Below are 26806 nucleotides of genomic sequence, written 5' to 3'. Positions count from 1 at the left end.
CTCTGAATTATTAAACTTACTTTTCTTCTTCTGCTGAGTGATCAGATCTACTCCTGTGGTTCATGGTGGCATGCTCTGTCAGTCCCTCTGGTTGCTCTCTGGATAATCAAATACAATAACAGTATTTAAAATTTCCACTGTGTATTTTTGTTCTCATGGCTGTAAAACAGGAAATTCTTGAACTCATGGTTTACTAATTAATAGCAAATAACTTGGAGCTGTAGCGGATTGCTAGTAGGAAGCAGTAGATTCTGATAAGTTTATGCTGTGTATAATGTTAGAATTTTAATAAAGTGTTTTGTGTAGAAGTAAGATATTCAATATGCAACATTCTCTTTCAAAGGAAGCTGTCTTCCATGTGTTTGTCACAGCGCTGAGCTGTGTGACTTGTTCTCCTGCACCTCTTGTAGTGTTGTTGCTGTTGTGTGGTTCCGTACCAGTCAGGCTTTGGCTCTTCCACATCTCTCCTGTGTTTGTGTGAACCTGCCAGTGGCACTGCGTGCTTGGGCTCCGTGGGGAGCCGTGTCCCTGTGACAGCCTTCAGTGGCAGTGTGCCTTCCCTTTCACGTGCCAGCTGCTGACTTTATGAGGTAGCATTCCATTTAGCTGTAGTATTCAAGGCCAATGCGGTGCTTTACAAACCTGTTTTCTTCATCACAGGTGTGTATGTGGAATGGGGGACTGCTTAAAGTATTTTGCTTGAGGGCATGTGGCTGAAAAAATCTCATCTCAAGCACAAACTTCTAACGTGTGGTTGTTAAATGCAGTATATGGAATCCAAAATGCTAAGGATGTACGTGCATTTTTTCTTTTAGACTTTGACTTCAGCGTACCGGGCTCAATGAAACTTCATAATCTGATCTCCAAACTGAAGAAGTGGATCAAAATCCTGGAGGCAAAAACTAAACAGCTTCCCAAGTTTTTCCTCATCGAGGAGAAGTGCCGCTTTCTAAGCAATTTTTCAGCTCAAACTGCTGAAGTAGAGATACCTGGAGAATTCCTGATGCCCAAGCCAACACATTACTACATCAAGATAGCCAGGTAAACTCTAGTGGGGAAGGAGTAGTTGTAATTCTGTAATTCTAAATGGGGAAGAAAGTGGAAATGTTCTCCCATCCATGCTGCAGAAAATAGCTACTATGTATTTCATTTATTGAAATAATGTATACAGTCGTGCTTTGTTGTAACAGCCCAAGTTGCTCCTTTATCCTCCTTTGGTGATGTCACATTGCCTCACAGCACAGCTCGATTGCTATCTGACAATTATGTTGGGTTTGTTTAATGTTGATGTTATTTGAGAGTGTTTCTACTGTTGTGGTTCACAGAGGGACAACTCTTCAAAGCAGAGATCAGGATCTCATCTAATGATTAATTTTGCTTAAGAACTGTTTTTCTAGTAGAAAGAAACAGAAACGCCTGAAATTGTTGACTATCAGATAGAAACCTTGTGTTAACTGGAGAATAAAATTGTAAACAATTGTTCATAATATAGTTTCACAGTTGCACTGTGTTATTCCTTTGTTTGTTTTCTGGTTTTTAAATCGTCGTTTGATATCAGAGGACATGAGCTCAAGGGCTTTAATCTCTCTTTCCTCCTGGTAGGTTTATGCCCCGAGTGGAGATAGTTCAGAAACACAACACTGCAGCCAGGAGGCTCTACATCCGAGGCCACAATGGAAAGATTTACCCCTACCTGGTAATGAACGATGCTTGCCTGACAGAGTCTCGCCGAGAAGAGCGTGTCTTGCAACTCCTTCGCCTTTTGAACCCCTGTTTAGAGAAGAGGAAGGAAACTACAAAAAGACATCTGTTTTTTACAGGTACTGGAAAGAGGGATCCTGTCCTTGTGTGCATGTTGCCTTTCTCATGTGTTGATTATAGTTAATTTGTTGATGAAATGAGAAGCACTCAGCAACATGCTTGATCTGCTCGTGATTCACGTGTAATGGGAATGCCTTCAAAGAATTAAACACTCGTGTTTTCCAGAAATTCAGGAGTTCCAGCTTGTAGCTATGCAATAACTACATAAAAATATAAAATATCTCAGAATGTCATGGGATCACTTACTAATTTCATATACATGAGTTCTGTTCATTAGTCAGTTTGAATAATCCTTAACTGGCGAGCAGAAAATATATTATGGGTAGTGGGAACTTTGAACTGAAGATACCAAGGTGTGCTGCTGCTTTGCTCTTGGCTTTCTACAGAGTCCTTAGATCTAATTTTAACAAAGTCTGGCTTTATCAATCTTTTCTTCTGTGCACACTGTATTTCTTTACACAAACTTGCTCTCACAAGCAGTGGTGAGATGACGCAAGTAGCAGTGACAGAGCTAGGAGTGCATAACTGTGATCTAGCTTTAATGAGGCTAAAATATACAAGTCAAAGGCTTTGTGGTAACAGGGGCTGAATACGGTATCTGTGTGTGAAGACACCTTTACATCATTCCAAGGCCAAGATGTGAGAAATAGAGTAGATACTTGTCGTACCTTGATAGGTGTGACTGAAAAGAAAAGGAAAAAAGCCACTGACGTGTCCTTCATACAACACAATTGGGAAAGTAACATTTTCCTTCAAACTGCTCTTTTTAAACTGCACTCCTTTTAGAAATGATTCTGTACTTTGTGGTTTGATACTATTTAAAAGAACCTGAGGAACATTCTTCTCTCTGCTGCCAGAGGGTAATGGAAGCAGGCCAGAAGAAAGAGCTCATTAACACTCCTTCTGTGGAATGCATTTGTTTCTTTACAATTGAAGAAATTGCATCGAACAATTTAAAGGCATTTGAACACCATTTTTTCCTGTATTCTTGAGGTTAGTTATTACAGCTTCTGAGGGAAACGATGAGAGAGCATTCTGCTGGCAACCGGAGGCCACTTTGCAACAGTCCCATGGGTGTCACCGGCTGGTGCTGGGAGAGGTCTGTTAGGCTCACAAGAGTGATACCTCTGTGAAGCACCATTCATGTGCAAATAGGGTTTTTGCAGGTTTACTGCTCCTGCAGTAAAAGCTCCCTGACTTTAAGTTTTCTTGCTATTGAACAATTTACTTAGTTTCCCCTTGTTATTTTCAAGCACTGTCACTTTAAACTTCTATTTCTCAGCTACGTGTAGATTTTATCCCCCTGTTTTTATGAATTGCTTTAAGCACGTTACTGAGTTCAGTACTTTTCTTCAGAGTAATGTTTTTTGAAATGATGCTAGTGCCATGTAATCACCACCACCTGTTTGCAGCAGAGCAAAACATTGCCCTCCTTTCTGCAGGTCAAGCAGGAAGGGTAGAGTGCTCATTCCTTTGGGTTTTTTTTCCTCCTAAAATAATGAAGGTGCTTCCGCGTAGTTAAATTAAAATGTGTATATATATATATTGCCTTCCTTGCTTTCTTTTTAACTGAGCTCATGAATTAGTAATGAGAATAGTCATAACAATTTTCTCTTGATACCCACCAGCTGATTACCACAGTAGTGTTTGAAGGGCTGCTGGCTGCACTCTCGTGCTCTTCTCGGAGTCCTTGGGCTGGGAACTGACTGTGGTGTGTTGTTCCCCTGCCCGCAGTGCCACGCGTTGTGGCCGTTTCCCCGCAGATGCGTCTGGTGGAAGACAATCCCTCATCTCTGTCTCTGGTGGAGATCTACAAGCAGCGCTGCGCCAAGAAGGGCATTGAGCACGACAACCCCATTTCTCGGTACTACGACAGGCTGGCAACGGTGCAAGCACGGGGGACTCAAGCTAGCCACCAGGTATTAGAACATGGAACGAGTCTGAGTGAGCATTATTTCTTGAGGACTTTGCTACACTTTGCTAGGTGTTCAGCTCCCTCCCGTTAGATGGAGGATGGAGGTGTTTCACTAAGGAAGTGGTTTGCATTTGTTTTGTTTTTACTGTAAGTGTTCTCGGGAGTTCTTATACCTCACTGGTATTCTGGAGTACCTTTGAAAGCCTCCAAGAAGCTGTATTTGTTCTGCTGCAGGTTGTGTTGGGGAACTGCAGCTGGAAGCAGCTGAAGGATTCATTATTACCAGGCGTTTTTGGATAACTCGTAGCAAATGATGAGAATTGATAACATGGGAAAAGCATTCCTATTTCATGTTCCTAATCTGCATAAGCAGAGCATGTGGTGCCATTTCCTCATCTTCTGATGTTCATCCTGAAAATGAGGGTGGATTCATCCCACCCGAGTCAACTAGGAACAGAGATTAACCTCATCCTAATGAATGACAGTATTTGGAAAGTAGCAACTTCTGCCTCTCTAACCTTCATCAGACATCTAATTCAGATAAATATGGTTACTTTACCGTTTTTATCTCACGGTTAATGCAAATTCTTATACCAAATGCTGGTCCCACGTCAAATGCAGCTGTTAGAAAATACATGGTATATCATAGACATCATTTGGAGAATCTTTTCTGTTAGAAAATAGAAGATAGTGTTATGTAACATCTTCTATTTTGAGGATTTTTTTTCTTCAGGTTATGGAACTCTTTAACAGCCATGGAACTGAAGTCAGTTTGACTGTCACTCTTTCTGGTGCAATAGAACATATCCTAACTTTGTTTCTTTTTCTATTTAATTAGGCTAGGATATGCTACAATGATGAAATATTTTGGTAAACCGTATATGTTTACATCAAGGGAAAAATTATTGCTTACTGTTCACTTAGAAAAATGAATACATTTTCTCTCTTTACATTTTTGAGGTAATTTTGCTGTAATAATATATAAAACTAATTATTTTACCCAGAGAGTTTCCCTATCTCCTATAATAAAATCCTTTACCTTTTCCAGTAAACCACGCTGTGTACAAAGAAACCAGTTTTTAGGTTGCAGTCTTTGTAGATCCCAAGTGTAATTTCACATCTTGTCATTATGCTTTTTTGTTTGTGGAATGCCTTCCAAAAAAATCTGCCTAATTGCTGCAGTATCCGTGTGCATACTTTTCCTTCTGCCAGCTGTCTCCTCGTGCTGCCTGTGGACTACCATCACCTGATAATGAGAACAAACCGAGGCTGTTAGTGATCTTTTCAGCTGTTGTTGCAGACCAGTTATGGAAAGAATCCTTGTCACTGCTCTTGGTCGGCGTTCTGCTCAGTAACATGTTACTCTGAGCAGACTTTCTGGCTTTATTTTATGTAAGGTTCTATCCCAGACCCTTTGAAATTCAGAGAAATGAAGTAGGCTCCAGAACCTTTGTCTTCAAGGTTCATTGTTGTGTGATGTTCACATCCTTCACTGCAGAAGGGGATTTTTCACTGAGAGGACATTATGTGGGAAATGTGAGCAGCCCTGAAAGGAAAATTCACCTTCAGTAGTGTTCAGCATCCTGGTGCCTGAGGTTGGAGATGAGTATTACTATTAACACGTACCAATATTCCAACGTAAGCTGAGGATTTTATTTTATTGCTGACAAATGCGTATCCGCCTCGCACTGAAGATAAGAAAATGAAAGAGTGGAGTGTGTTCCATTAGTTTGCCTTAAGGAAGTGCTGCATTGTGACTGAATGTCTCTTTAGTTTACTTCTGATTTTCTTGAAAGGTCTGAAGATACTTCAATCAGTGCATAACTTTTCACTTTCAGCTTTTCTCATGTCAGACTGACTGTAGATTTACAGCTTATTTGGTTTTATTAAAATTTAAGTCTTGTAAGATAGAGGTTATTTGTCAGCTGTGCAGGGGATGGACTCACAAAGTGTCGTGTATTTTGATTAAGAAATCAGGAAATGTTGTTGGATTAAAAGTGTCAGAGTTTGGGATGTTTTCCTACAGCGGCGTACAGCAGTTCGGTGGAGTCTGGTAGTTGCTTTTGGCATAATTGTCTGTTGTAAAAATTGCACTAAAAATGATGTCTTTCAAATAATATTTTTCATGTCTAGGTTCTCAGAGATATACTTAAAGAAGTGCAGAGTAACATGGTGCCACGCAGCATGCTCAAGGAGTGGGCTCTACATACATTCCCCAACGCCACGGATTACTGGACGTTTCGAAAGATGTTCACTATTCAGTTAGCCCTGATTGGCTTTGCAGAGTTCATCTTTCATTTAAACAGACTCAACCCTGAAATGCTGCAGATAGCTCAGGTATGCTTTATTTTGTCCTAACTGCATGCTGTGTTTTTTGATCAAATGGAAATTTGGGAGCTTGAATTGAGTCAAAATGGGAATTTGAGATATATAATTAACGGTGTGTTACAGCAGGTTTTCATTTGATTACGTGATTGCACATCATGTAGGTGATTTATAATGCAGACCCAGCTGCCATCAACTCTGTCTTCCTTCTGTGGTTAGAATTTAGAACATAATCTGTAAAGTTGATCACAGATATTGGAACTGTAAGTGAATGATTAGTCTCTCTTTAGTCTTCCTTTAAACGTTTTGCTTTGGATAGACCTGTGTGCTGAACAGCTCAAATAAATACACAACAAAATAAAACTTTAGAGGTTAATTTTTTAAAAAGGAGAATACCCGTTTTCAAATAATGCCCTCTTTTTTTGCATTGACATCACATCAAGTCCTATTAATGGTAATTTCTCTGTTTTAACCCAATATCTAAAATAAGGATTGCCACCTTAGTGGAGCAAAGGTGGTGTATATTAAAGCCTTAATGCCATTTTAATGCACGCAGGGCTGTCCTGTGCACAGCACTGTAGATTTTTAATCCCCACTGTGCAGCTGTGCTGTTGGTTCTCACCTGGAGCAAGCAGCAGAGAGAGATTACCTAGAGCTGAATGCCTGGAGACTGAAGGGCCATCTTTCTGCCCAGACCCCTGCTAGAGGAATATTGCTTCCAAGGTTTAATACTGCATCTGTGTTCCTTACAGCTTTTTGGACACTCACGTTGATAAGAATTACTTCAGTTTGCACTTCTTACTCAAAAACTTCCGTGCATTCTGGTTTTCCATGCAGGACACAGGCAAGCTGAACGTGGCCTATTTCCGCTTTGACATTAACGATGCTACAGGAGATCTGGATGCCAACCGCCCGGTTCCGTTCCGGCTCACACCAAACATCTCAGAGTTTCTTACCACCATTGGGGTGTCCGGCCCGCTCACTGCCTCTATGATTGCAGTAGCTCGCTGCTTTGCACAGCCAAACTTTAAGGTTCGTATACCTTTCCACACGTTGCCCATGGGCACTTAATTTCCATTTATCATTTAGGAAACGATGAGCTGAACAGCATTTTCTTGCTTGAGATAGAAACCCAGCACCCCGTGTTTATGTTTTGAAGTCTTACCCCAAGGTCATCACAAAAGCAGCTGAAGTCTTTTTGTCTTTTTGGAAAGAATAGGAGGTAGATAGGTGTAATTGCACCCTGAATTTCTTTTTTATTCTGTTGGAGCATGTTAATTCAGGCTGATTGTTTCAGTGCTGTAGCCTCATAAATCCCTACACGTTCTGGCAGTGGTAAGTAGTGAAATGACAAATGCAACATCATTTAGAATCTTCGTAATATACTGTGAATAGAAATGTGTTTGGCCTTTGTTAGCAGAGCAGAATGCTCAAGATACATTGTTCCTTTGATGGATTCTAGCTCTTAGCAGGGTGTAGTTTTCTAAAGAAATTGTCTAACTTCCTTTTAAATTCTAATGCTTTCCAAAAATGAGGCATCTTGCACTTAGGCAGCAATTTGCACCAGAACGGCACTGCACGGAACGAACCATAGCTACAGTGGGAGCTAGCTACTTTTTAGAAGATGGAAAATATCCTAAAATGATTTTTTTTCTTTGTAATACAGAAAGTTTAGTTTCTTTTTTTAAATAATTCACCACTTTACAAAGCCATGCCTGTACACGCAGATGAGTTTGCAGACTTGGTCTGTAATTTGTGCACCCAGATGATGTAGACCCAATTAGACTCCTCACCTTGAATTTCCAAGATGAGAGCCCAGGTGCCCATTTATTCTTTTTGGAGTGATGGGTGCCCAGCTCATTTCAGCTACACGGTTATAATTGTGTTAGCTTGTCTGAGTTCTGGACATAAGAGGAATTCCTTTAAGGTTTGATTAATCTTTTTTTTTTCTTAACAGAATCCTATACATACACATATTAATTAAATTTTATATGTTGGCCTAATGTCTAGATATGCTAAAAAACGTTTATTTTTAACATGCAAACAGAAAGTTTATCTCAGATTGGATACCTGGCAATGTTAGCAGCTTGAGCAGGCTAATATTTAGTTTAAAATGTGTAATGTATTCTAATGCTTGTTGAGATTAAACATAATAGTCTGATTTTTCTCCCTCACGTAGGTTGACGGTATCCTAAAAACTGTGCTGCGGGATGAAATAATTGCGTGGCACAAAAAAACACAGGAGGACACTTCCTCTCCACTCTCAGCAGCTGGACAGCCTGAAAATATGGACAGCCAGCAGCTGGTTTCACTCGTTCAGAAAGCCGTCACTGCCATCATGACTCGACTGCATAATCTTGCTCAGTTTGAAGGAGGAGAAAGCAAAGTGAACACGCTGGTAGCAGCTGCAAACAGCTTGGATAATCTCTGTCGGATGGATCCTGCCTGGCACCCCTGGCTGTAACTTGAAATTTGCTTTGGGTTTTTTTTTTTTTGCTGCTGTCGGTGTGTGAGCCGAATATTGCGCTAAGAAATGTGAAACAGAAATCAGACCTTGGCTCACCTGTCACACTGCGTTTTGCCAGTCTTCATTTGGTTGTGTTTACAGGAATAGGACAGTTTTACTGTTTTTAATTCCATGAGGGTGTGTTTCCTCCTATTAAAAAAAAAAAAAAAAAAAAAAAAAAAAAAGGAAAAATAACAATGACTTTTGCAAATAGCTTAAAATTAGGGGAGGAAACTTAAAAATATACAGAAAAATCCTATTTTATGATGAGGACTGTAAAACTAGCACTGTTAGATTTAGGGTTTGCCATTCCTAATAACCTATAGCATATGAAGCTTTTATACAATAATGATTATTAAAACAGCCAGAAATCCCAGCTACTGGATTTTACTTTGTGAAATTTTACTTAATCACTGTTCTTTCATTACCAAATGGAAGGCTCGAATAAATACTCTTCCTTCAGTTGGCTTCAGGAATTCACATGAGCAAATTTGGCTTTGTACAGAGAATTTTGTACCAAATGTATAGAGGCATCTTTTTGTTAGGCACTGAGAAAAGGACAGTGAAATTGTGCAAGGTTTCCTTGGAGCACAAGCTGTGTACAGTAGAAGTGTAATACATTTAGGGCATTTGGTTTAGTTGTGGGCAGTGTGGGGGGAAGAAAGCTTATAAAAAGAATGGCAAAAGTCATCTATTGATACATGTATTTGACTGCAATAGATAAAGAAGATAAATCTTATGAATCTCTTTTTTAATGTTTAGAATTACAATAGCTTCTTTAGAATGAATCCGTTTCTTTGTAATTTAAGAAGAGAGGAATTTAATGTTTCACTCGAGTCTTTCTGTTGTGTTAGCATTTTTATAAAACCTCAGTGCTGAGAATGATAAATTTGTACAGAGTGATTTTTTCAAAATAAATATTTTAAAAAACTCTCTGACATTCATTGGTAGATTTAATAGAGTGCTATGGCAGAAGTTGAAAAGACCCAAAAGCAAGTGTGATCTTTAATCTAAAATAGCCTGAGCATCAAAGGTGAGAACTGCATTTCTGAGATGTGTGTTACGTGTATGCTGTTGAGCAGTCTGTTTTTGGAAGAGCTGCAACTAGGAAATATGTGTATGGCAAGGATTTCTTCAGTGTGCAGGCTTTCTTGCTAAGCCGGTGTGGTAACAGTCTGTTTATTAATCATCTGTCCTTAAACAGAACAGCCTATGTCATACCTGCAAGTAATTGCTCAGAGGTCAAGATGACAGATGGAGATGAACTCTCTTAGGGGTTTTCTGCAACTTCCGTAGAAACATGGCTTTGAACCATAGTAAAGAATGGATCTTTCTCTTTTTATTTAAAAAAAAATTTAATAAGATGTCAAAAGATTCTTCAGATATTTCTGAGAAACATGAGTTGCATAATTGAAGTTAATCACTACTGTTCATCAGTGTACTGTCTCTGAGGGAAGAGGAATTTCTACAAGGCAGTCTGACTTCTGGCTGGGAGAGCTGGGTGATCAGCATCTAACTTGGTGGCTACCTGCAGATCAAGGCCTGCAGTAGGTAAGGCTGCAATCAATTCGTCATTTGGGGGGAATAGAACATATGCATTCCACAGGTCTGTAACAGAGATGCAAAATAACCTGTTCCTTTTATCTTTGCAGCTGTGAGCAGAACCGATCCACTGACACGGGCTTATGTCAGAGATGTGCAGGAGGTGCGCGCCTCCATCTGCTGGTCCTCGTACACAAAGGTACTGCTAACAACTCAGCAGCACTGAACCTGGCATGGAGAAGTGAAGCTGATGGACAGGAGGTGCTCTGTGTGTATACATATGTGCCTTTATTTACGCTCAAAACTGTTGATTTAATTTCTTTAAACCTATCTGCAGGCTAAGCATTAAGTAGGTTGGAAGGCTGCACTTTGTCACGTCAGAGCTCTGATAAAACTCTGTCTTCATTCAGGTGGGATGTTCTGGCATGCTGTTGTGGGCACGAAGCCTCTGGTGGTTCGTACAGAATGTTTTGCTGAATGTTAGTTATGCATAAATGCTAAGGTATGTGTCAATTAAACATAATATATAGGATCATGCCTATCATTTTCACAGGTTAATTTATGCATTTGCACCTGTTCTTTACTTTTTGACTAATGATGAGTACACCCATAGATACACTTCTTTTCCTTTGGAATATAGTTATAACATGGCAGAAAAAATATAATTAAAATATAGCAGGAAAAACGAAATGCACTTTTGGAAGAGGAAATTAGGATATTATTAACTTGTAAATGGAAAAAAAAAGCTCTACTGTTAGCTCTGATAAGTAAATGTGTAATAAAAAACGTATGGAAAAAAGACACATTTTTAGGGAGAAAGCCTAGGAAATACATGAACATTCTGCTTTCTTCGTAAAATATGGTACAGCTCAATGTTGAGTGATAAGTTAATTTATTTGGTGTAGGATTTCTAATAATTTAATTGTGGAAATTTTGAAAGCATTTGTGTCACTGGCTTGAACCGCAGAAGCGTGCTGTGCGTTGCTGTAAGATTGTTCCACTTAAAGCATTTCCCATGCAAGTTTCTTTTCAGTTTCTTCCCAGGTGAGGTGCACTGGGCTTCTCCCAGCTGAGTTGCTGCTGCCTTCAGGATGGCAGCCAACCCACCATGCTGGGCACAGGTGAGGCTGGTCAGGCTGCGTGCTGGAGGCCGGGCATTGAGATCAGATGGATTGAGTGTGTGTGCACGGATGGAAAGATTTGCTGTGGCTCCAGCTGTGGGATTGGGCTGGGACTAAGAGCTAATTACTTCTCACCAGATATGTTTTCATGCTGGCTTATGGTTCTGTTTGCTGTGATGAATAAAGCTGCGTCCCCTTTATTCCCATCCGTGGTTTGTGCACTCCTCACAGGCTGAAGAGAGTGATAGGTTGAATCATGCTGCATGCCATTATTTACAGCTGGAAGCTGAAATGCACGAGTGATAAGGACTGTATAAGGATTTGGAAAACAAATGTATTCTTTTAGGCAACGACTCGCTTCCTTATCAAAATCATGTTGGCAAGAATAATCTGAACTTTCTTCTTATAAAACATAACACATCCTGCATGTGTCACAACATACTCTATATTCAGTCATTCACAACGAAGCTTAGTGCTTTTATGACTTGAAGGGAATTGTTGGCTTCCTTTTATTGAAGATTGTAATGTTTGTAGCTGTGAAATATGGCACTTTTTTGCATCAGAGGAGTTGCAGTATCTCTTTTTTCTTCATCATTTGCATGTCTTAGATATGTCCAACTGTGAGAAGACAACGTTCCCTGAAAGGAAATCATCAGATAACTCAGCTATTTCTCTGTTCACGATAGAACTTTAAGTAGAAAAGTGAGAATGCAAGTTAAAGGGGACAAACTTATGAATTCGTGTGTGGCATCTTTCTTGTTCGTTGGAATACACTCCTAAAAGAAAAATGTGGGGTGTGATAAAATAGAGCAAATACAGGTAAGAGAATTGTTTTAATGAGGTCCCTGGTGGTGTTAATGTGTAAACGTTAATACTTGGATCTTCTGTTCCATGAATATGTGCTGTGGATTTACCTCATTTTGTGAGAGGGTTTGCACAGCACTGAGCCAGAGCTCCACCAGTGGCTCCAAGAGGTAAATCACAAAAGCTTTTAGTGACATGTAAGCGTTCTTTGGAGTCAATGAAAATCTTCTGGTGTACGTTGCAGATCAGTAACTGCCTGCCAGCAGGTAACTAGTCTGCCATAGCAATGAAGTGCCCGATTATCTTCAAGAACACGTGCCACTTCCATTACCTCCGTTAATTTCTTATGACTTTTGCTGGGTCCCATTTCTGAGCCTGCTGAGAACAGCTCACGTGCTGCGTTCCAGGTTTTGCTGGAGGAACTCTTTGCACCTGCACTCCCTCAGCGGGCTGTGATGAGGCTCACCTGGAGCTGGCAGCAGCTGGGTGAGGAGGGGCCGGGCTCTGGCTGCAGTTGGGCTGAGTTCTTGGGCAGGGGGGCTGCTGTGTGTGCTGGCTCGGGGCTGATCCCGCGGTGGCTGGAATATTGCTAACTAAGAAGCAGCTTTAGCGTGAAATACTGCAGACAAAAACGTGAACTGGGGGTTTTAAGTGGTGAGTAAATAGTTAATGATTTTCTCAGATTATACGGTGTTTTTTTGGGCTCTTTTTGTAACTTGTCTCCGGTGGTGCTTACACAGTTTAACCATTTATTATTACTGCCTGCTCTTGAAGAAGATTGTCAGAATTCATTTGTTTAAGTAAATTACACTCCAAAGCAGAATCGTTTAGCGTTAATCGAGTGTTTGAGTCCACCCTCTGAAACTGGTATGTCGTTTCCTCTCCTGTAATTGGGCTGCCCGTGAATTGTCAGACAGGAGGAGGGGAATTAGTTATTGCGGGGAGAAGATGACTCAAAGCGTGTCAGCAGCAAACAATGAAAGCTGTGTTTCATAATGGCAGTAGAATAAAGTCGCTTTTAAGGCTCCGATCTGATTCAGATCGGATGGATGAAGTGTTCTTTTGTGGGGCAGGAACCTATTCAGGGAAAGAATTCACACTTGCAGTAGCTTTTAATCAGCTCCGTGTGGGCGCGCTCCGCAGGAGAGGTTGGAGCGAGCGCGTGCGAGGCGCTGCTGCGGCTCTGTGCCATTTCCCACCGCTCATCAGCTGTGCCGGGGCTCTGCAGCCACCCGGCGGCATTTGGCAAACCAAGTTTTGTTCGAAGGAGGCGGTGAAATCCAGAAAGAAAACAAAAACAAAAACAAAACTAGCCTCTGAAATTGCTACCGTAGTGTTTTGTATCTTGGCTGCGGCCTTTCCATTCGCTTTACACGTGCACGGCAGGGCGGCCACTGCACGCGCACGGCTGCTCCGCTCCTCCTCTCATCCACCGCACGGCCACGCGGCCGGGGGCGGCGCGGGAGCTCGAGCGGCGCGAGGCGGCCGCGGGGGGAGCTGTGGAGGGGAGAAGGGTGGCGGGGCGGCTGCTGGGGCGCTTTTCCCGAGGACGAGCCGTGGCTGGCGGAGATGCTTCCTCGGCTCTCCGCGTTTTGGCAGCGTGGTCTCTCGAATTTATGAGAGCCGCTTTGGGCTGAGGCTGTTTATTTTTGTTGTGCTCAGCAATGGGAGCACCTTCAGCGCTGTGCAAATCCCTCATTTGCTGCTCAGCTGGATGTCTCGAGCCGTCCTGAACAGTTACCTGTTAGAACAAAGTGCCGATAAAAGCCCTTTTCCAATCCACCCGGTTCTGTGGAACAGACATTTGTTATGTTTAGAGGTGGTTTTGCTGAGGCTTTTCAATTCCTTGTGCCCCATGTGCCAACGGCCGGCCCGGCTTTCTGCCTGCAGCCTCATTTTGTTGTTTAGCGCAGGTCTATCAGAACCGTACCTCCATCAGCTGAGTGCTGCAGCCCAGCCTGGGTGAGCCGTCCCTGTGCCCCCTTTACTGCAGAGCCTTCCTCAGTCTGTTGTCTGGGCAAGGCAGAGACTTGTGCAAGCTCTTTGTTGCTCCTGATACACATTAATTACTGTCTCTCCGCTCCTTGCTGCCATTTGTAAGAATGGCACTAAAGAATCTATTTTGCTTGTTCAGCTGGAGTTCTCATAGGCAGCAATTCGTAAGCTGCTTTAGAGTTGGGTCAGTGCTGCTTAACCAGTGCAAGTGGTGCAGAACTTCTATCTGAGGTCTGGTGGCGTCACTGAAGTTTTGTTTTGCGTTGTAATGATCATCTCCATTCCGTTCTGCAATAAGAAAAGTAACAGCACATACAGAGGTACGTCAAGAAAGGTGTCTTATTAAACTTCTGTAAACTAACTGCACGTGCTCTTTTAAAGTTTTTGTCTCACACAATAGAGTAATATGCTCTTGTGCATATTACAGCTCTATGCTCTTATTTATTTGTTGCTTTTCTCTTTGTTTTTTTTCTCTTTAAAGCTTCAGTATGTGAGAGGACCACTCTGCATTGTCATGAGCTGCAGAGAACTGTGGGTGAAACTTGGGTTTCCTTGTGCAGCTGTGCTGGTGACATGTGCACTGCAGTATGAAGTAAGTGGGAAAAAAAAGATTTTGATACTTAGAGAGGTGGATGTAAAACAAATTTGCTTTTTAGTTCATAGATAGGAAGCATTGCTTTCAGTTAAAACATTCTGTGTATCTGTCTTGTTAAGTTACTGCAGTTTGGGCAGCCCAGCCAGGACTTTATTGGATTTAAATGGGTTTTTAGACCTTGGTCTGCAAATCCCTGTGGTCTTCCATGGCCCCTTACTGAATCCTTCCCCCTTCTGCTGGCAAGAACTAGTAGAGGCTGAACGTATAGGTAAGCACAGATATGTAGGATGTGGTGCTAGAGGGCTGAGAAATGCATGAGTGATAGCTTGGCAGAGCATTTAGCTATTTATGCAAATAGCGTATCTTTAGTGCTCTTTTAACTTGAATTTGGTATTGCCTGCCTCCTCCAAGAAGCCACATTTCCATGTGGTGGAGGCACTTTCAGTTCAAGCGAACTCCAGGATGTTGGTTGCTGTGGAGTTTCAGTCACACGCAGTCCTACTGCTGTACCTCGGGGCAACTGGGCATTCAGATGAACTAGGTAAGCGTCAGAGGAGTTGATCTGATAACTGGTAACTTAAATCAGCCCTGCTGCAGAGATACAGACTTAGTTGCTGGATGTAGTTACTGATACAACCTTCAGGATGTTAGGTACTGCTTGTGAGAAGTCCTTAATTACAGTGGGGCAATAATTGGATCCTTTACCTGAGATTTAAAGACAGCACAGCACAGAAGTTACCATGCAGGCTGGTGTAGTCTTCCAAAGCTTTGACTGTTCAGCTCTTTCTGCAGAAGATCAGAGTGATTTGGTCGTAATATGAATTGTGATTGATTGTAGTCTGGAAACAGGCCTAAGATCGTGAAATAATGGGAACCCTTATTCTGACCATCTGCTGTTTGCTTTTATGATGGTGATTTTGGACGAAAGCTCGGTCCTCCTGAACCTTCACAGCTGTGCAAGAGAAGGAGCACTAGTTTGGGTTGACTCGATGAGTTGTTTGGTTCTGCTTTGACTCTCTACTAACCTAGGAGATGGTGAACAAGGTGACTGTTAAAAACTCCATCCTTGTTTTGTTCTTCTTGTGACAGATGTGAGGCTGAAGGCAGGTTTGGTGCAGAAACAAATTTCTGTACTTAGCTCACACGTAGGCTATTACTCACCCACAGAAAGCTATCTAAAAGGTCCAGTTTAACTTTCATTCTGACCTATTTTTTAAAGTGGTGTACTATGTGATTCATCTCTTCTGTGACCTGAGCCATGTCCTTAGAATGCTGCTTTGCTTTCCTTTATTAATGTTTGTGTGCAGTGGCACTCAGCTCTGTGTGTAGCACATTCTGCTCAGAATGAGATCTCAGCTGTGATAACTGTTTTTTTTTCCACTGGATGATTGGCCTTCCTTATGAGAATAGGTTTGTAGATTGATACAGTAGTTGCACTGCAGTGGGGTTGATGGAATGCAAATTAATGCCTGAAAACCCAGTTTTTAATGGAAAGTTTTATTCTAAGTACCTCTTTGTAAAGTTAGGCTGTTGCTGAGTAAGGCATGAATACTTGGTTAAGTGCTATATGTGTAGCTCTTGGTATTTATTGCTGCGTGATAAGTGATGATACAGAAGGTTTGCACCAATTTTCAGCCCTGTTCTCTTTGGGAAAAAAAGGGAAATGTAGATTTCAGTCTTTTTGTTGACAGCACCTTACATACAGCTTAATGGCATAACCCTTTGTTCCAGTTTCCAATGAGGTTAAGCTGTGATAGATTGCCTCTGCAATGAAGATTATTACAGTCAACTTGACATTTAAAAGTGAGAGAAACACTGCCTTTTAGTCAAGGTCATGAGTTTGCTAAAGAACGAAATAATTTTGTCAGATCTCAACCTTTAAATTCTCCCTTTTATTGATGGAGGATTAAGTGTAGGTTAAATAAAGAACTGCAAAATTGAATGCAGACCATTCTGAGTGTAATGCAGCTGAATGAATTGTAACTTAGTTTAAAACACTTCTGCGTAGGAACATGAGGAAACCCCATGTCCCTTATGTTGGGCTCAGAATGGAAGATGTTGAGATCAGACTTCTGTTTCAGATTCTGCCGTTGAATCATTTGGCTGCGTTGGTCAGCTTACTTCACCCTCTTCTGCTCTTGCCTTTTCTATAAAGGGAAGGTGTTGCACTGTGCTCGGCACAGCGTGAGACCTGCAGACTCGCGCTGTTGGGTGTCCTTTGCTGTGGAGGTGATGCATTGCTATTCAGTTCTGCTTAGCTGCCTCACCCAGGACTGGCCAGCAGGAGACAAATGCTGCCCTTTTTACCTTCAGCAGAATTTTTCCCCTTTAGTTTGTATGTGTTATTTTAGCACTTCTGCAGCATTACACGTGTCCTAAGAATGGATAACAGTGCAAACATACAGATTAATTATCTTAGTTTCGGATCCCTTGTATGTTACATATATATACTAGAGATACATGTTTCTCAAATGCATCTATGCTACAATACAGTGTACATTTGGTAACAGTTACCTTCCTGTTCTGGCTGAATCAATGGTAGGAAGCACACGTGCAGAGCGCTGCGACTCAGCCGGGTGTGTGCTCCCTGTGTTGTTCGCAGGCATCAGGAATAAATGCTGTCAGTTGAAGCTGCAGATTACAGAATGTGAATCAGTGGCAGAGATGCACAAATGGACCTGACATCAGTGCTGTGGCTGAAATATTATTTTGTGATTGCTTTCAGGAATTACCGTGCCTTTCCCCACCGCCTTTAATAGGCAGCTGTTCATGAATCAAATATCGCTTCAGTCAAGGAGCAGCGCGCCAGTGGGAGGATGTGTATGAACAGAAAGAACGTAATTATTATGCCACTTGCTTTTTTGCATTTAATAACAAAAGAGTGGAAGCTTGAGATACAATATAAACCTTAAAGGCATAATAATCCTAAACAACAACAGTAACGCACCAATGCGCGCCCTGTAAAATGATTAATTAAAGAGTGATAGGGACAATTATTCATTTACTTTCCTCGTTTGTGACCGTTAGGCAGTAATACTAAATTAGCTTACCGTGTTTGCTAATACAAAGTCATTTCCTGAAGCAAAAGCTGGAGAGAACTGGGAACTTGGTGAGAAAAGAAGAAATGCTTCTGTGAAAAGAAGAGGGAGAAGAAAGGGAATTTTTATCTGTGTTTTCTTAGCGGGCTGTCGCAGTGTGATGGATATAACCTGATGCGGTGATGTCTGCCTGCATTTGCAGAGTGCCTGAAACAATAGATTTGAGGTGAAAACTGCTTCATCTTCTGTAACTGGCTGCTAAAATAAGGATCAGGCATGGATTTGTATTTATTTTTGGTGTCAGCTCTGTGAACCGTGTGCCTCTGTTTGAGGAAGTGTCCCGTAACACATAGATTCAGTAGGAAACCCTTCCTACAGGGCGTGTTGAACATCTGGCTGAGGAATTGACCTCGCTTGAGGGAAAGGGTCTGGGGATCTCATTTTTGTTGCTTTAATTCTGTATGCATCAGGAACTAACAAATGAGCCATAATGGAAAAATGATCTTATCAATGCGCCGCGTCAGATTAAGGGCAGCTGAATACTAGCAGAAGCACAAAATGTTGGCCAAAGCATTCCTATAGTGTGTAATCCTTTAATCCAGGTGGCAAGTAAAACAAATGTTTTTGATGTACAACACAAGCACTTTGATTACAGCAGCTGAGGGGAATATTTTTTCTCCTGCTGTTTTACATAGGATAAATCTGTCAGCTCAAGTTTGACAAGGTAAGTCCTCTCCTCTCTTCCTGCCCTCTAGACAGCCTGATTCTTGAATAAGGGCACTGCTACTAGCACAGTACACCACGCCTCCATTTGTTATCACTGGACTCCTGGGTATGCTAAGTATCCTTCCAGAAGAGTTTGGTTACTGATGTAGGGTCATACAGCGTTTTTGTGCAGCTCTGCTCTTTGGAGTATGAACTTGGTAAGTTCAGGGTTGTGTTTCTGTATGTTTCAGTCCTTGTCCCAGTGGGACTTGGTGTGGTGTGGTACCACCAGCGTGTCCTGTGAGAAATTAAGAGTCCACCCGTTCCCTGCTACATGCTGAAGTATTTGAGGATCGTCCTCTGTTGCACCAGATAAACGTGGGTCAAAATGTCAGCAGAAACTGATGCAGAATAGTCTCTGACATCAATACTTTTAACTCATTTAAGTTTTATGCAATGATTTTGCACCCAGAAGGCAGTGTAATGGATGTACTTGTTAACCATGTGCTGATCTGCTATAAGCTTCTTAACTATTTGAATTTCCTGTAGCAGAACTGCCTGCCATCAGCTGCTTTACAGAACTGGGCCTTCGAAAATGGTTGAGATAGCACTGGTAGTTTAAAAGTGAAGGAGAAGTTAAATTGCATGGATTATAATAACGTAATTAAATTAATTGAGATTAAATGGGGTAGGGCTTTGAACATCTCCTGAGTAAATATTAGCAGGATTTAGGAAGTGCTGAGTTTTGTTTATCCTCCAAAATTATCTTTTGACATCTGTGTTTTATGCTGGCAGTGTGACTCTTTGAGAACTTCTGCTTATTAATTACCCCTTATTAAATATAGTGGTGCAGTTCTGATGTCTTCTGCTTATTAATTAGTTTTACTCTTATTAAAAAGGCTGTTGATCTCTTACAATGTGTTTTATTGTCTGTGTTAATAATGTGCTTACTGTCGGCTGCGCATGATTTCTTACTTCCTTGGTTTTGCACTCAAGCCTGTTGTCCTTTTCCAGCGTTTAGAAGACATTTTCCCTGATCGAATGTGGATCCAGCCCTGATGGTCACAGGAAGCTTATTTGAGTTCCAAATTGTTTTTCCCTTTTTTTTTTTTTTTTTTTTAAATGTGTTAAACTAGAGAATTTCCATTTATTTTTCTCTAAAGAAGATTAAAAGATTGTGGATCTAATTGTATTTTTGATACGATCGTGAACAGTACTTTGTTGCTTTATCAGTTCCTTGCGATCCGTCACACTGATGTTTATGTCAGAACTTCAGCTGTTTGTGAAGAAAGAGCTTTCTTGTCTTTTCCTGTGCTCACACAGCGCCCAGCAGTGTGGGTTTTGTGCACTGCTCCTCTGCACCATCCCAGTGTAAATAGCAAAGCGGTGATGGATTTTCCTCAGAAATCCCAAGTACAGCATTTTGCTTAAAAGGCAATATTTCAAGTCAGATGTTTTCCTCCTACCAGCTATAAATCATACCTGTTTACAGATGCGTATGGATTCCTGTGGACTCATGATTTGAAAGTGCTGGCACGTGAGAACTATGGTGTCTCACAAGAGCTGACTCCCTTTGCCAGTTGCACAGCTCTCTTAGTACTTGGGGGTTTGAAACTGTCAGTGCTCAGTGAAGATGAGTAATAGCAATCCTAGGTGTTCTCAGCCTTTAGTTCTGAAATTGTTTTCAACTCTCAATGCAAATGTCCCTTTCAAGGTGACAGTGTCACACCAGAAAGGCTGAAAAGTTTCCAGGCAATTACACTGGTGAATAAGTGTGTATGGATTCCTGATAACTTCTAAATAAGCTCTTTTAAAATAAATGATAATAGTAAAAAAAACAAACAAAAAAACCCCACAAAAACAAAAAATCCAGACGAGCCTTTTGTACTATAAATATGGGTTGGCTGTACTGCAGAAAATGAAGTATTGAGTGAGACTGTAAAGCTATTTACTGATTGTTGGAATCTGGAAATGATTTGCTTTGCAGTGTTGAGCTAACCTTCAGCGCAGAGATCCGCTCTGCAGAGGCCATCGGGTTTTATGTCATGATCTTCATCTTGCCAGCAGCACGCGAGGAGCTGCTTGTACACTGAAAGCTGGTGTCGTAGGCAGTAGAACATCTACAGATTCTCCTGTTAATTTTAGAAAATGTACAAGCAGCAAACATAGGCTGACTTTTATGTTCCACCTGTAACTCATTGCTATAAGAAACAAAGTCTGTTACAGTAAATATTTTCATGTTCGGCTCATGGCAGGAATTTGGCTGTCTGTGCAGCTGATACCAAATTTATGTCTTTCTGGCAGTTCTGGGGGTTGAACGGCAGAGAGACAGAAGGTTGAGCTTACTTTATATAGGTGCTATATAAATGGCAGAAGCAAAGCTAGTGCTGTTTGGTACCCAGCCGTAGGTTTGTACTTTGAATGCAAGGACTAAATATTATTTCAACGTTGTAACTCTGAGCACAGCAGGTAGAAGAACTGAAAATCAAATCTGAAGCAATTTAACTTCAGGCAAAGAAGGATTAAAGGAGGTAAAGGGAGTACTTACATGGATAACTGAGTAAAGAATTCTGTGATCCATCCAGTGCAGACAACTGTCAAAGATACAAGGCTCCACAACTATTTTTATACTGTGCTTTGTGTCTCTGATCTGGAAAAATGCTTATGCATGTGTATAACAAGGAAGCAGTTCCATTTGCTTTCAGGGAGTAAGAAAGAAGTGGGACAGCCATATGTGAATACGTTTTCAAGCTTAGAGCCATCAGGCTCTCCTTCCTTGTGCTCGTTCGAAGCATGCACTGAAGTCGATGGCAGTTCGGGCCAGTCAGATACTGCATCTGGAGGTTGTTTAGAGCAGTTTTGCAGCAGAGCTTGTATTTCCTTTCAGGATGTAGATCATAAAAGAGAAAAAAAAATCTAGGCAGTTATTTCACCCCTCCACGTGGCCTATTCATAACAAAATGTATTCTGATTACTGCTCATGGAGGCTAACATCAAGCAGACCTTTGCTTAGCTTGCAGACATGGAGCCATAAGCAGGACAGCAGATTGCAGGGCCTGCCAGGACAAAGCCATGGAAATACAGCCAGGAGAGCCTTGTGCTAGTAAGAGCAATGTCTGCTGTGTGCAGGCTGAGTCTCTTCTCTAAAAGTCTAACCTTGGGGTTCTTGGCCATATGGTGAGTTGCATGAGTGGGTTGATATCGTGCAAGCTTAAATGCTGGTGTCCTGTGTCTACCCTGCTTGGGGCAAATGCCTTTCCTTTTTGTAGTAGCAGCTGATGACCGTCTACGCTGCCCTGGATGTGGGTTGGGTTGCACAAGCCCTGGATAACCTTGGTATGGCAGCATAGCTGGAAGCAATGGGCCAGGCAGGGCCTCTTGCTGAATTATATGCAGTAACATTTCAAGGAATGAATACACTGATGTCTGGGTATCTCTGATGTGATCCTAAAAGGGGTGATTTTGGTTTCAGTTATGACTTGACTTCAAGGTTCCTGTATAAAGTTGCAGACATTTTCCATTAATTTTTCAGCACAATATGATTTCTCTTGTTACTGCGAATTTCTTCTTTTTCACTGTAAGAAACAAAACACTTTAAAAATGTTTTTTTTCCCAGAGGAATAGTCATCCATTACACATTGATATATAGTTGAAAAACAGCACCTACTATGCAAACAACATCCCTTACCCAGCAACTACCTTCAGTCGTCCAGCTGAAAGCCCGTTATGCACTTCTACAATGAGCAGATCAACACTATGCATCTATGAAACAGTCCGTTGATATGGGCATAATTAGATTTTTATCAGTTTCAGCTAGGTGTAACCATTTCATTATAATTGACCCAGATTAGTTTCTACATGTCTCCCTCATTAAAACGTATAGCACCTGTGCTAATGGGTTTTGTTTCTATCAAGACATAATGAGGACTGGCATATCTGCATATTCTCTGAGCACACCAAGAACAGAGACAAATACTCCATTTTATTACCATCTGACAGAGACATAATGATTGCTGAGAAACTCATTACCATCATATTATACAATGATTTAACTTGAAATCCTCGCCATGCTGCAGCCTGGCAGTGGCAGAGCACTTGGAAATGCATGAGTTTCTGTTGGAGCTGTGAGAGCTGAGCTGATTCCCTTCTCCCCGTGTGCCATACACAGTCTATTTGCCTTGCAGATTTCTGACTGGTTTTGAGTGTATTTCATTACTGTGCTGTGAAATTAAGGAGTATTGCTGAGAGATGGTTAGAAAATCACATGTCGTGAGACTGCACGCAGAGCAGGAAGTTTGTGTGAAACACAGAGTATTTTTTCTTCTCTGTCAATACTCCATTTACACATCCCATAACACCCTGGTTTATGGATGAGACGTCCTGGTGTCTCTTCATTTGAGGCAGAGAAGTTTTTGCTGCTCTTGGTCAACATTTCTGCAGCTTTGCAGGCGTAGACAGGTAATTACTGATAAAAGCTTTTCAGAGGTACTTCTTGTCTTCATTCTCTGTGCAACTTACCCTCTTCCAAATGATACCACTGAGCTGATTTCTTCAGAGCTCAGTTCAGTACCAAAGACCATGACCACAAATGTCACTGAGCACGGTTTGTCATTTGGACACAAAGCCCCTCGTTAATGCAAGCAATACAGTTTGTGTGGTTAACACTGGCTGCAATCCCTCTGCCATCGTGCTAGGCTGGGAAGAAAGGAGTGTGATGTTTGTTTGTTTCTGTCACCTTATGTAGAAACTCCTCAAATATACAGAAAGCTGGGTAGTAGTCAGGAGCAGCAGTTTTAATCATTTTTAGCTTGAGAAATTCACCCCAGTTTGAATGTTTCACTATTTGTGAACGGATGAGTGCTTTGGAGAGAGATCCTGCTGCCCTTGCTCATGTCAAATAGTAATATTTATGGAAGTAGCCATAATTATTGTATTCTGACAAGTGCTCATTAGGATGAATTCAATGTTTTATTGTTTCCATGCAATTTCTGGAAATAAACATCCTTACGGTAAATTATTTGCTCATTAACAGTCTCAGCCACACTATTAGCACAGAAATGAGGACAGAACTTATATCCTGTCTGACCCAGAATGAGCATTTCTAGTGCAGCAGTTGTGGTAGTGGTACCCAGCAGTTATTTTCAAAGCGGCGTTTCCATTTTCCCCTTCAATATGTGAAATCCTCAGTGTGAAATGTATTAAAAAGTTTAATTTTTCATATGCTTACATATACACAAACGTTTCTTAATTGGTGAGGGGAAGAGAGTTTTGTCGTTTTTGTAAACATTTGAAATTGAGAAGTTGTTTTAGCACTTTCAGCAAACAAACCTGGCTGGGTTCCTTTGTGGCGTGGCTTTGTAAATTGCTGCAGAACTACTTTGGTGTTTTTGATCTGTGGGAGTATCATCTTTTGCTTTAAATCAGTGCTGTTATTAAAGAAACATTACTAAAAGTGCTCACACGCCATTTATTAGGTAAGCAACAGAAAGAAAAGCAGGTACTGATTTAACTTCAGCAGTTTGATTTCAGTACTGTGTAGTCAATGAACAGGGGTAAGTAGTCAAGGTAAATGTTGCAGGCTGCCCTTCCAAAGAAATGAGCTGTCTTGTGTTGACGCTGAGAGACTGGGTATGGGTGCTTGGAATGAGACTGTAGCACTGTTCTTTGTAAGCAAGAAGAAAGGTGGGGCTATTTCATTAGCCTGCTTTCATGCAGTCAGCAATGAGCACTTTGCAATGTGGCTTTCCAAACTTAATGCAATCCTGGGCTTGTTTACCTATGTCTGGTGTTCAGAAATGAAGGGGATGGGAAAACTTCTTGTCCTCTCCCTGTTTATCATTGTTCTTGAGCAGGCTATCAGAGTCATATGCTATCTGAGGAAAGACAGTATGAAATTGATAAAAATAGTCTGTGTATACCTGAAAATAGATGGAAAGCTTTCTCCATATTGAGCCTTTGATCAGGTAAGTAGTTTAGCTGTGCTATGTCATAGAATTGTAAACATGATATTTCACCTGGGAGAACTGCTATTGGTCTGTAGAGCAGGTTTCCCAGTTGGAAAATGAACCATATGGTGCATATGTCAAACCAAGGCAAGGAGAGTTAACAGATTGACTCTTAATTAAGATCAGATGGTGCCTACTGTTAATCAGATACCCAGGAAAACGATCTATATCTGCCTTGATCCTGCGTGTGAAGTTGCTATATGAACAAATTTTTCCACTTGCCCAAAATCAATGGTGTTTCACTGATAAGAATGAATGTTGAACATGACCCTTAGTCTGTGCTGGGGAAATTTTTCTAAGTGGAGATAGGAACCTATCTGGACAAACCATCTGTGTGCTACTCATGCTTTTGTATTGCTCTCATTCTTGGAGAAGATAACCCAGTGAGCAGCAGAGAACTATAAAAGTCTGTGTGTGACAGAACTTATTTCTAGACTGAAGAAAAGGAGAGATCCCTGTAGTTCTCCACCTGCTTGCTTTTTCCATCTAGCTCTTGGCTTTCCATCGTGCATTCACGTTCTAGAAGGCACAAAGGCGTTCCAATCCAATGCAAAAAGCTTATCTGCTCTTAGAAATAAAGTTTGCTGTGGAAAAACAACAGGTGGTGTGCATAAACCAGAGGTCTTGAAGTCCTTGGTGGTCTTTGGATACCTGCAGCCCTGGCAGTAGGATGGGGAGAACCAGGACATGCCTTTTACAGGAGATTCTTTATAGAGCAATTCACACGGCCCCACGCAGCTTCCAGTTGTACCTCTTGATTAGAGTTTATCAGTTCCAACACATTGATTTTATAGATGCCTTTAGCATGCAGTTCTGCCCTGATGTTGCAGGTGGTTGAAGACATTTGAGAGGAAAAGATACGGTGTTAATCGAGTTTTATTTTCTAGGTACATTTTAGTCAGCCCCAACTGGCCCCTATTCTGTGTGGCACAAAGGCACTGGGCAATCCTGTGTCCTTCCCCACAAGAGCTGGTCTATTCTTCTCACCCAATAAGCAGTGTTGGCTGGTGTTTGTTATCAGAAAATGCCATCAAAGAAATATTTCCACAGTCAAGCTGACTTCATTTCTAATGCAGCTGGCAATGGAAAGAAAGCAGGTGCTCTTTCAGAAGGCTCTGTGTGGGTAATGGTTACAGGTTGGGTGCTGGAGCTGTGGAACTACTTAGTGTGGATCAAAGCATTTCCTTTCCTTTCTTGGAGCTTCTTCTTCATTTTGGCTGAGGTGATTACACTACACTACCACACTGTGCTGTATATATATGCATATAGAATGTACAAGGAAGTGCCATCGTAAGTTTTGATAATGAGAAGGAAATGTGCTTGCCCACGGTATTCTTTCCCATAAACTGTAGGATTGCTGTCACTTGGAGCTCCAGTGCTTTACTCTTAATAGGATTGAATTCTTCCCCTACTGCATTATTCTCACACAAAGAATACTATGTTGATTGTATTGAGTAGAAAGAAGTAACGTCATTGAACAGTGAGGCTTTGACTTTATTACTGAAGTTGGAAGGGATTGTTTTTCTTAGGTAAGTACAGGGATATTGATAGCTGAACTACTCAGTGTGTTTGTTTCAGGTAAACATTTTGCTGTAATTCAATTTGAGAGGGATCTTTCTCTTAAAAGCATTGGATGTGTCTGCATACTAATGAGAGATTGTGCTCTTTAGTCTTATATACTGGAGTGATTGAAAGCAGGTCATTTAGTGCCAACAGAAGCTTGTTTCCTGTGTAATTATGAAATGCAAAAGATAGTGCCCAAAACAGTAATCAGGATGCTGACTTTGAAAACATCCTCTTTTTGGAAACATGAGTTATGTTCGTTCTTGTGTTTATTGGGATGGAACATTAGCATACTTTAATGTGTGAAGGAAAAAAAAGAAGAATCTGGGTGATTGAGAGAAGCAGTGAAAATAACTGCAGTGCTGCAGACCCAAGAAGGATGGAAATCCCATTTCCCAAGCGTAGGTTTGTGTTGGCAGTGTATGAAAGAGACCAAACAGAGATTGTTGCTCTCTGCAGTCCTTCCCAAAGCTTGAGGCAAAGCAGGAGGCTGCTAGGCTGCTTTGTAGGGAGCAGTGTTTGGTGTGGCATTAGAAATCAGTTGGTGGTTCACCTGTGTTCTGGAGGAAGTGCTCTTACACCAAGTATTTGATCTGTGTACCAGGGTTTGGGTAGTGCTCCTTTCAAGCAGACACAGCCAGTTATTTTTGCTGTCTAACACCACATGAGGTGCTGCAAGTGCTGTTATATGAAGTCGAACGTGAGCCCGTCTCCCAGCCCCATGCACTGCCTGCCATGCAGCAATCTGCCCCATGGGCTCCCTGCACATGGGTACAGCTGGGGCTCACCTCGTGGGCTCGTTTCCCCTGCTAGGTAGCGCACTGTAAAAGGGTGACTTTTTATTTGCTGAGTTTTCATTGTCTTTTTATTT

General features: G+C 41.4%; 1 protein-coding gene and 1 long non-coding RNA gene across 6 annotated transcripts in view; both read left to right on the top strand.

The window, feature by feature from the left end:
* Positions 1 to 8828, top strand: part of TRRAP (transformation/transcription domain associated protein) — a 73246-nt gene extending 64418 nt beyond the window's left edge. For all 5 annotated transcript variants that reach the window (XM_052680148.1, XM_052680146.1, XM_052680147.1 and 2 more), the window contains exons 66-71: positions 816 to 1041; positions 1603 to 1820; positions 3556 to 3740; positions 5870 to 6073; positions 6899 to 7093; positions 8241 to 8828. In XM_052680148.1, the coding sequence (XP_052536108.1) occupies positions 816 to 1041; positions 1603 to 1820; positions 3556 to 3740; positions 5870 to 6073; positions 6899 to 7093; positions 8241 to 8525 (1313 nt within the window). In that variant the 3' untranslated portion in view covers positions 8526 to 8828. The remainder of the gene's footprint in view (positions 1 to 815; positions 1042 to 1602; positions 1821 to 3555; positions 3741 to 5869; positions 6074 to 6898; positions 7094 to 8240) is intronic.
* Positions 8829 to 10142: 1314 nt separating this feature from the next.
* The window catches only part of LOC128079192 (uncharacterized), a 200817-nt gene continuing 184153 nt past the window's right edge, over positions 10143 to 26806 (top strand). The window contains exon 1 of the long non-coding RNA XR_008206016.1: positions 10143 to 12688. This is a non-coding gene — a long non-coding RNA (uncharacterized LOC128079192). The remainder of the gene's footprint in view (positions 12689 to 26806) is intronic.

Source organism: Tympanuchus pallidicinctus, unplaced genomic scaffold, assembly GCF_026119805.1.
Source record: "Tympanuchus pallidicinctus isolate F22 unplaced genomic scaffold, pur_lepc_1.0 scaffold18, whole genome shotgun sequence".
NCBI lineage: Eukaryota > Metazoa > Chordata > Aves > Galliformes > Phasianidae > Tympanuchus > Tympanuchus pallidicinctus.
The sequence above is the reverse complement of the archived record's forward strand: the minus strand, read 5'-3'. Positions and strand labels throughout refer to the sequence as shown.